We start from the raw sequence: 9,369 nt of genomic DNA, 5'->3' as shown, positions 1-9,369 counted from the left end.
AAAGGAGATGCAGCCCACAGAGCGGAGCCGACGCCGCGCTCCGCGGTAACGCCGACCGAAGGGCGCTCCGCGTGCGGCTGCCGCGACACAGGGCTGCCGCGCTGCCGGGAGGGGCTCCGCTCTGCGGACCGCAGCCGCGGGTCTGCGCGTGAGAGGTTCTGCAGAAACAAAGGGGATGTACCCAAGCGGCGCTTGCGCTTCCAGGAGCGGAGAACAATACGATTTCTAGGACGTCGGCGAAATCTTCAACCGTCTCCCGCCGCCGGGAAAAGGCGGCGCCCCCCAGCACCGCGCCCGCACGGCCCCGGGGAGCCGAGCGGAGCGGCGGCCGCCGCGGAACCGCAGTCGCGCAACGCCCCGCGCAGTGCCGCCAAGAGCCTCCGCCGGCCGCGCGGTGCGGGAAGGAGGCGGCGCCGGGCCGCGCCCCTCCTCCCCCCGCCCCCCGGCGCCGGCAGCGCGGAGGGCTGGGCTGGGCTGGGCCGCGCCGCTCGCCGCAGCGCTCGGTCCGCTCGAGAGGAGGGAGAGGCGCCTCGCCTCGCCTCTACCGCCGCCCGGCCCGCGCCGCGCCGCTCCCTGCCGCCGCCCGCCCGCTGCCGCCCGCGCCCCGCCGAAGATGGCCGGCTGGCAGAGCTACGTGGACAACCTGATGTGCGATGGCTGCTGCCAGGAGGCCGCTATCGTGGGCTACTGCGACGCTAAGTACGTCTGGGCGGCCACGGCCGGCGGCATCTTCCAGAGCATCACGGTGAGCGCGGGGCGGCGGGCCGGCGGGGGCGGGGGGTGGCGGGGCTGCGGGAGCGGCGCCTTCGAGGGCCGCGCGGGCCGCGCTGCCGCCTTTTTGTCTCGGGTGCGGGGACTCGGCCGCGCGCGGTGCGGGGCGGCGGCGGCGGCGGCGCGGGGGAAGAAGGGCGCGCGGCGCTGGCGGAGGGCGGCCCGGCTCGGCGCTGCGGCGGCGCTTACGTGCGCAGCGTAGGCGGCCTTGGTGAATGCCCGCCGCGCCGCCGGCTCCATGTTTTCTATCGCCAAGATGGCGCTCCGCCATCGATGCTCCCCTCCCCCCGCCCTGCCCGTCCTTCCCCCGCCGCCACCGCCGCCCCGCGCTGCCCCCGCGGGAGCCCCGTGCGGGGAGGCCGGGCTCGGCGTCGCCGCGGACCCTGCCCCGCCCGGCCCCGGTGGTGAACGCCCCGCGCCGGGCCCGCGGCGCCCGGGCCGGGCTGGAGCGGGGTCGGGCCCGGCGGGGCGGAGCGGGGCCTGCCGTGACTCGGCACTTTGGGCGGCCGGGCCCCGATCCCCGCTTCGCGCGTCCGCCGGGACCGCGCGGTGCCCGCAGAAGGGCGCGGGGCGGCCGGGCCGCGGTGACTCATTGAGGCGCCGCAACGCGTCACGTGGCTCGTTAATTTCGGTCGTGCAGCGCGTGCGTTAATGAGCCCCGGTGTCCTGGCGATGCGGGGATTGCCAGGGAGCGGCGATGCGCTGCTTCGAGCGGCGACAAAGCGCTGCTGCGTGAACTGTTCACAACAAAGCGCCGTGTCCGATGGGAGCGGGGGAAAATGTGCCGTCAGTCCCTTCGGCCGGAGAGGGGGAGCGGTTATAACGGAACGGAGCCGCAGAATAACGCCGTGCTGACTCCTGGCTTTTTCCTTTGGCAGCCAGTAGAAATAGATATGATTGTAGGGAAGGACCGGGAGGGTTTCTTCACCAATGGCCTGACCCTCGGGGCAAAGAAGTGCTCTGTGATCAGAGACAGCCTCTACGTGGACGGGGACTGCACGATGGACATCCGGACGAAGAGCCAAGGCGGGGAGCCGACGTACAATGTGGCTGTGGGCAGAGCTGGTCGAGGTAAGGGAGCTTTCATCACTCGGGTGGCTCAATTGAGAACATGACCCTAAACGTAGGCCCTGGCTATGAAGAACCCCAAACTCTTGTGGTTAATGGCTAACCGGGTGGGGGGTGGCAGCAGGCTGGCTGATGAACTGCATTTTTGCCTGGGAATAAACACTTGTTTCAGTGTTGCCCATACACGATCCCAGCTGGGCAGTGGCTGAAATGCCTTCTGACGAGCAGAACCAGGCTGTTGCTCAAGTATACTTGGAAAGTGTTTCCCTGTGTGGTATCCAAAGCTTGTAGTGGGTTACCACAGGGATATATTAATGACTTGTAGTCAAACAAGTGTTGTCATTGTAAATGTCTCATCAGAAAGTTTGTTCTGCAAAGATGTGGGTCTCTTGTTTGAGCTCCTTCTGCTCACTGTTTAACAAGTGCTGCTCTGACTCGCACTTCCTCTTAAGCTCTCTGGAGCCTGTCTTCAGGCAGAAAAGCTTGTCTGGGGTGGTATCATGGAGAAACCTGCCTTATGCTAGTTCGCCTGCTCCTTGTGGTCCTCCTCTAACATCCAGTAACACGTGTTTTTGGAAAGGCACCAGGCTCAAATATGAAAAATGTGCCTCGAAGTAATGCTACGAGTAGTATGCATTGTGTTCAAAACACCCAGCATGGTGGTTTTGGCTGGCTGTCACAGATTGGTGACATACAGACAAATTTTGCTTAAGTTTTCTATTTAGAAGCTAAAGCTGGGAGGTAATGATGCAGGAACGGTGTTTGCAGCACTTAAAAACAAGCAAAGTTCTGACTCCTTGCTGCAAATAGTGAAAGGACAGTGAGGTCTGTTTTAGACCTTTTGTGAGAAAATTGCTGTGGGGATATACAGTCACCTGTAGGTAGGCTGACTGCAGCATTTCCAACTGCACAGGGTCTAACTTGGGAAACAATTACCGTGCTTGTGAAAGCGCAGTGCCGGCTGTGTCCGTGTGCCTGCCAGTGACCTCTGCTGGCAAGCGGTGTATCCTGCTGGAGGGCCTCACCACGTTCTTTGCAAGACAATTGGGGCACTTCATCGCCACAGCGCAGTGATGAGAGGGGGGTCAGCGTTAAAGTCCTCCCTGCACTTTGTCTTATGAGAAACGTTAAGCACACGCTACTGCTTCTGCCTAACAAGACTGTCCAAGTCTGACCATGGGCCTATTTTGCTGGCGTTGGGGTAGTTGTACTTCTGAGGCTGACCAGCAGCAGCCACTGCAGATAACTGCATTCCCTCTTCTGCTCTCAGAGTTGCAGCTCTCCTACCCACACCGCTGCTTTTGTTCCTGACGGGGCTTTTTTTCCCCCTCTTGCTGTTTAAGATGTCACCAGGGTTTCCTGGCTGGGTGAGGACGGATGGTGCTGATGGTGGAAAGGCACTGCAGTGCTTTATTGAGATAGTGGATGGCACTCCTTTCTTAAGCAGTGAATTTCTGTGATGTACCTGGAAAGCTGTGCATGCTTTCTCCTAGTCCCGCCTACACCTGTGTTTTTACCAGACTGCTAGCTTAATACCCAGATACTAAATCTTGAATTTGAGTGTGTTTATTGCACTGCCTAAAACTTGCGTTATTTCCTTGTCTAACACACTCTTTTTAAAACTTTTTTTTCTTTTCTCTTTCAGTCTTGGTCTTTGTAATGGGCAAAGAAGGGGTCCATGGAGGCGGATTGAATAAGAAGGCATACTCAATGGCAAAATACTTGAGAGACTCTGGGTTCTAGTTGCTAGGCAGACTGTTAAGTATTAGGGGAAGATTGCTATTAAACTTTCCTGGTGGTGAGCTTTAAACCTTACATTCTGGAAACTTTATTAGCAATGCAGGGTGATGGGGTATGAACCTGTGTCTCCTTTGTATCCCTTTGTTGGTGGGGAAAGGTGTTTTGTTTTTGTTTTTTTTCTTTAATTCTGTTCATTTCTGTTTTGTTTCCTTGTGTACTCCAGCATTGGTTATAGTCATGGGAAAGGAAGGTGTCCATGGAGGGACACTCAACAAGAAAGCATATGAACTGGCTTTATACCTGAGGAGGTCTGACGTCTGAGCAGCCTCTCCCCATCCACCTAGCAGCTGTCTTCATCACCACTCAATTGTGCTCAGTGCTACCAGACTGTAGATGGTAGTTTGTGTTTTTTATTTACCCATTTTCTAATGTTGTAATTCCGGTTACCCTTCGTTCATTTGTATGTTAACCGCTGTGTGTAACTGAGTCCATATCTGGCACCACTGCTGCACCACAAAGACGATATGCATGATACCTGAAAAACTCTTGGGAGGGGAATACGCCAAGCGTAGGCTTTGCTTTGTCTCAGCAATTGGTGTGTACTGAGAGCTCAAACCACTTCGTAAACACTAAACAAGGTGCCGACTGTACAATCTGATTTGATCAATGCCTCTTCAGCACTTTGAGCAATTACACAGCTCACGAGTCTTCCTTTCACAGAGCATGTTTGGGAGGAAACAGTGCATGCATATCTTCTGTTCTTCTCGTGGTGTTTTTTCGTTTTGTTTTTTAATCCACGTTTGCTTACACCTATTTTATAGTGCCTGGTTTGTTTAACCAATTTGCCACTCAGAAGCTATTAATGTTAAATTAGTTTTGTTGTTGCACTTTGCTGTAGGCTTGTCTTTCATTTCTTCTTCACGTCTGAAGCTTGTACTGCTCATTAAGTGCAATCACAAAGCTATCAAAGGGTACAGATACACTTCCTCCCATGATCTCACAGCCACCATCCCGAGTGACTCCCTGGGGACATTCCATCATTGCAATAGCTCAGGCACTTTTTTTTTTTTCTGCCAGCTCCTGTTCTGTAGTTGAACTATAAAAGGCTGCCATTATGGACATTAGATATCCCAACATAACCATCTGGAGCGTGTCTGGTTTCAGTTTTTCATAGGACCAATTTTAATTTGCAGCTTGGGGTTGTGGGTTGGGTGGTTCTGTTTTTATACGAAACTGCAGTGTCATTGTGGAGAACTGCTGCCTTCAGCTGCTGGGGGAGCGCTGACTGACGCCGGTCTTTCTGCCAGATCACTTGCTGGCTGCAGCCTCGCTGCTCCAAAGCCGCTGTCTGGATGAAGGCTGGTGGTCTGAAAGCTAACCTGTCAAAATGATGCCATTTCAAATTTAAAGCTCTCATTTGGCCTGTCACACCCTTGCTGCAGAAATCACGGCGTGAACTGCCTCGTGCGCCCGTCTGACGTGTGTGTAACCAAACGATCCCTGCAGGCACAGTACTAACTTGTATGTCCATTAAAAAGAACTACAGAACTCTGTATACAAAAGAATAAATGGGAGATGGTATTGGTTGGAATAACTGACTTGGCTGTCTTGTGATGAATTTTTTTAATATGTATTCTGTGCCATACTTATTGTTTAAAAAAAAATTGAACTGTTGCTATTGTGAGATGGATTTTAACTGAGTACGAGGGTTTCTTTTGAATGGCACTACTTTAGGGACATTCTAGTACTTGCTTCTGTTGTTGGGCCTTGTGGATAATGTACAGATTTAAACAAATTCTTGTTGCTGATTTGTCCATTTCTTTCCCTGCACTTTGTTACATCTGGGATACAGTCTAACTCATCTGAATTAATATGCATTTCAAAAAATGCCATAACTATTAAAAACACCTTGTTTACAGACAGATGAAATAAATTTATTCCAACCAAACAAAATTAGGCTATTGGTAATTTTTTCCACTCCCCACCTCCCACACCCCCCTTCTGAGGCCCTTCTTCCTTCTATGGCTGAGTACTCCAGTGCTAAATCTAAGTTCAGTTGTCAGTCGTGTAACACGGTGACAGTGGAACAGCTCAAGTACAAAATGCCAAGCCTTCACAGGAGGACGGGCAGGCGTTAGGCTATGTCTGAGTTAGGGAAATGAGTTTATCAGACTTGAGCAGGAGGGGATTCCCACCTGTGCTGCAGTGGTTCCTCTGCCATACGCATGTATAATCCCTAACACTAAAGCTACAGGGGACCTCTGCCACACGACCTGGTTGGTGGGGCTACCTGAGTTGCTTAAAGTCCGAACTGTACCTTCTGCTTGAAGTGCTGAAGTTACAATGGACCAGAACAAGCTCCCGAGTAACAACTGGATGTGGGAGTTTCTAGTGCAAAGGATGCAGAACTACTGCTTCCTTAATAAGACTGTTAACGTAGGAATCTGTTTTGCTCTGATTCTAAGTGTTACCCTAACAAAATTCAAAACTGCACTCACGTTCAGACTGCAGGATTTTTAATTCTTATGTTTTTCTGTGATGAGGCTGTAGCTGGAATTCACAGTGATGGCACCTCAGTGGCAGCAGCGGTGGCAGCAGTGGCAGCAGCAGTGCGCTCTGACACCCCGTCCAGCACTGTTTCTTCCTGCCCTTCTCAGCAGCACAGCTCCACGCGGCTTCGTGTTCCCATTACTGTTTCCCAGTGAGATGTTGCTCAAATGATGTTTTCAAATGCAGTTGTTTGTTTCCCATGGCAGAATGGTACAGTGCACATAACTCGGGAAGATCTACCTGAAATACATTGCTCAAGTAGCCTGAATGCTCAGCAAACATTATTCCTTCATATTTAACTATTTCCAGATTAACACACAATTTTAGAAGAGCTTAAAGTTTTTGGTGCTGAAAGTTGGAATGCTGAATTGTGATCCAGGTGAGAAACTGCATTTCTATTTTTCCTTGCAGAAAGTTACTGGGATGCATAGAACGCTTGTCTTAGACATTACAAAGCTCCAAGTGAGTAACTGATTCCCATTCTGTTGGCACAATGAAGTCACACGCACTGCTGTGCACCTCCTGCCCTTCTGGCAGCTATTAGCAGCATTACACTGCTCAGGGTGCAGCCTGCCCACTCCTGTGCTGTAACTCAATCTCAATGTCCGTTCAGAGGTGACCGCCTGTGATGTGCACACCCACTCTCTCACAATCCACCATTCAGGATTTAGTTAAAGGATTCAGAAATTGTGACAGTTTTTTGTGCTTGTGAACTGTTCCTTTTAGTTCTTGCTAGTCACTGTTTTTTAGAAACTGAAGTCGTGGACAGCTGCCCTCAGCAGGTTCTGGCTCTGCCACTGCCCAGTGACGCTCTCAGACTCCCAGACATCACTGGTTTTACAGCACCTGTCATTTTATACAAAGGGATTGTCCACATGCTTTAGCAGCACTGCATCTTTCCTCACGTGAGCAGCTCCTGGCCATAGGGCAGCTAAGCACAACCTCCTCTTTTTTTTTTTTTTTTTTTCCCCTTCGATAGCTTTGATGTGTTGTTATTCAAGGCTTGAATACGAGAACAGAACTTAGGTTAGAATCATGTTTTCAAAAACAGATTAGTATGCACAATTTTTTAAACTTAAATCCATCCAGAGAAGCAGAATTGCTTTAAAGGTTTGGGGGCTTTTTTTTTTTTTTTTTAAAGGGTAGTTCTGAAGTGGTTCAGTCCCTTCAGACTCAGGTAATTCCTACTGCCTCAACTCCTCACAGCTTCTTCCTCTTCCCCCGCTTCCTTGTGCCTCTGCCAGCGCACCCCACACAGGCAACGGAGAGCTGAATTTATGTGCAGAACATCAGGGCTTTACAAAGCTTGACCAGAACAGCCTGGAATTTCAGTCTCTTACTTTACATGAAATACACTTAGGAAGATAAATGTCAGTGTGCTCACTTTCTGTGCCCCCATCATTCACAGACAGGTTTTAATTACACAACCCCCTCAGACTCAGCCACTCATCGTAATTCTAAGATTAATAGATTCAAGAATAGATTCACATTTATTTCAAATTCTGCTAGAGTTCAGAATATAAACATCCAATTCTGAACCGCAGAAGGAATTGCTTTTCTTTTTTAGTATTCTGGTGTTTTTACGCGTGGCTGAGCCATCATTACTGTTCATTCAGAGGCTGCCCAGGCACTCTGCCACACTGTCGTTTACTGGTAGTGCAGGGATTGGGTTCTGCTATCTCCATCCTTTCTCCATTCCTTGAGACCTGTTGAAGACACTTGAGACTTTCCCCCAGCCACTTTTTACCATACCTTCCCATCTCCAACAGGGAGCATTTATCTTCCCAATCAGGGAAAAGCCTTAATTCCTGTCCTCCTCCTTTGTCTCTTTTTCAGAAGTTTCTTTATGTTACACAGTGCAAAGTTAGGTGCAGACTTAAAGGAAGACATTTATAGCAGTCACAGTACAACTACCTTGTGATAACTGTTGATACTGCGCTGTTTTATACAGATTAAATGCTTCAAAGGGCCCACTAAATATTTTAGCTTCAGACATCAGTTATAAGCTGCTTGCTAGATTTTTTTTTTTAACCAGGTGACCAAGAATGAACTTCTTTAAAGCACCACATTGCTATGCAGAGGACAGCTAGAGGCTGAGCTTGATGGATGGGCTTCACGTAAGGAAAACATCTCCAACAACTGGGGGTCAGCTGTTCGTGGCACGTGGTGAGAAAACAGTGCTGCTTCATGTTGATAATGGGGTAGGTCACAGTCCAAAGACAAATCTGTACTTATCTTTTCCATTAGGTTTGGACAGGCCCCACCTTTCTAGACAGATTTATCCAGCATGTTTTAGTGAAATTCATAGATTCTTCTTAGAAATGCAGAGATCCTCAAACTTCCAAAGTATCACTTCCAAAGTAAGGAAGTGCTATTCTTTTCATTTACTTCCTCACTGCCAACAGACAAACTGTCTGTGGTGCAAGGTAGGGGCTGAAGGGTATCATTAGAACTTTTACTACCAACGCCTGCTGAAACTAAATTTCATGAATGCCATTAGGAAATGGGACAGTTTAGAAACATTACTACCTGCTGCACGCATTTTCTCTGTATAGAAGGGAGAGCAGCAGGTAAAACTGATTCTTCTTTTACTTTTTGTCATCACAGCAAATACTATAACCAGGGTTACCAGGTTATAGCTGGTATAACCATTACCAGGGTAATGGTACACATTACCGAGTTTACTTGTGTTGAAGAGATGCAGAACTGTCAGGCTCTGAGTAAACACATGCAGTCATTACATATCAACAGCAGAAACCTTAAGAGACATCTTTCAGCACAAAAAATTTTCAGAAGTCAGCTTTGATATTTGACCAGAGACACATGCAAGACAAAGCAGTATCTTACACTGCAACACAGTTTGTCTTTAACCCACGGATAAACTGCTAGTGGCAGTGGTCTGAAGAGCCACCTTTTTTCCATTATTATCCTTTTGCTGTGCATCATTCTGAAAAATAAACTTTCTCTGCTCTTTACCAGTCCTTGTGAATCAATTTCCATTGCTAGGCTTAAGGAAGGAAGGCACATAGCCAAGCTATTAGATCAGCAACAATAAAGGGAAGCATCTCACCCGTCATCTCCTCAGCCTAGGATTTGGTGCTTTCTGACCTCCAGAACACACTTTGGCTGTAAAGGTGTCAGCGTGACCGGCAGGAGAAAATATCAGCAGTATTCTGGTCTTCCTTCTCCCCCAGGTTGTGCGTACAGACCTGGACTGACTCAAGCTTCTCTTCAAACTAA

At 49.8% G+C, this 9,369-nt stretch overlaps 1 protein-coding gene across 2 annotated transcripts; it reads left to right on the top strand.

The window, feature by feature from the left end:
• Positions 1 to 578: 578 nt before the first annotated feature.
• Positions 579 to 5,532, top strand: PFN2 (profilin 2). 2 transcript variants are annotated; one of them, XM_042881365.1, is made up of 3 exons: positions 579 to 745; positions 1,650 to 1,842; positions 3,803 to 5,532. In XM_042881365.1, the coding sequence occupies exons 1-3, from the start codon at positions 614 to 616 to the stop codon at positions 3,898 to 3,900; spliced, it is 423 nt and encodes a 140-aa protein (XP_042737299.1). In that variant the 5' UTR covers positions 579 to 613; the 3' UTR covers positions 3,901 to 5,532. The 2 variants fall into 2 exon arrangements, with proteins under 2 accessions (XP_042737299.1, XP_042737298.1); XM_042881364.1 differs by having other exon boundaries at positions 3,485 to 3,889.
• Positions 5,533 to 9,369: the final 3,837 nt, after the last annotated feature.

This window comes from Lagopus leucura, unplaced genomic scaffold, assembly GCF_019238085.1.
Source record: "Lagopus leucura isolate 7727_CA_CO unplaced genomic scaffold, USGS_WTPT01 Super-Scaffold_100029, whole genome shotgun sequence".
Taxonomy (NCBI): Eukaryota; Metazoa; Chordata; class Aves; order Galliformes; family Phasianidae; genus Lagopus; species Lagopus leucura.
The sequence above is the reverse complement of the archived record's forward strand: the minus strand, read 5'-3'. Positions and strand labels throughout refer to the sequence as shown.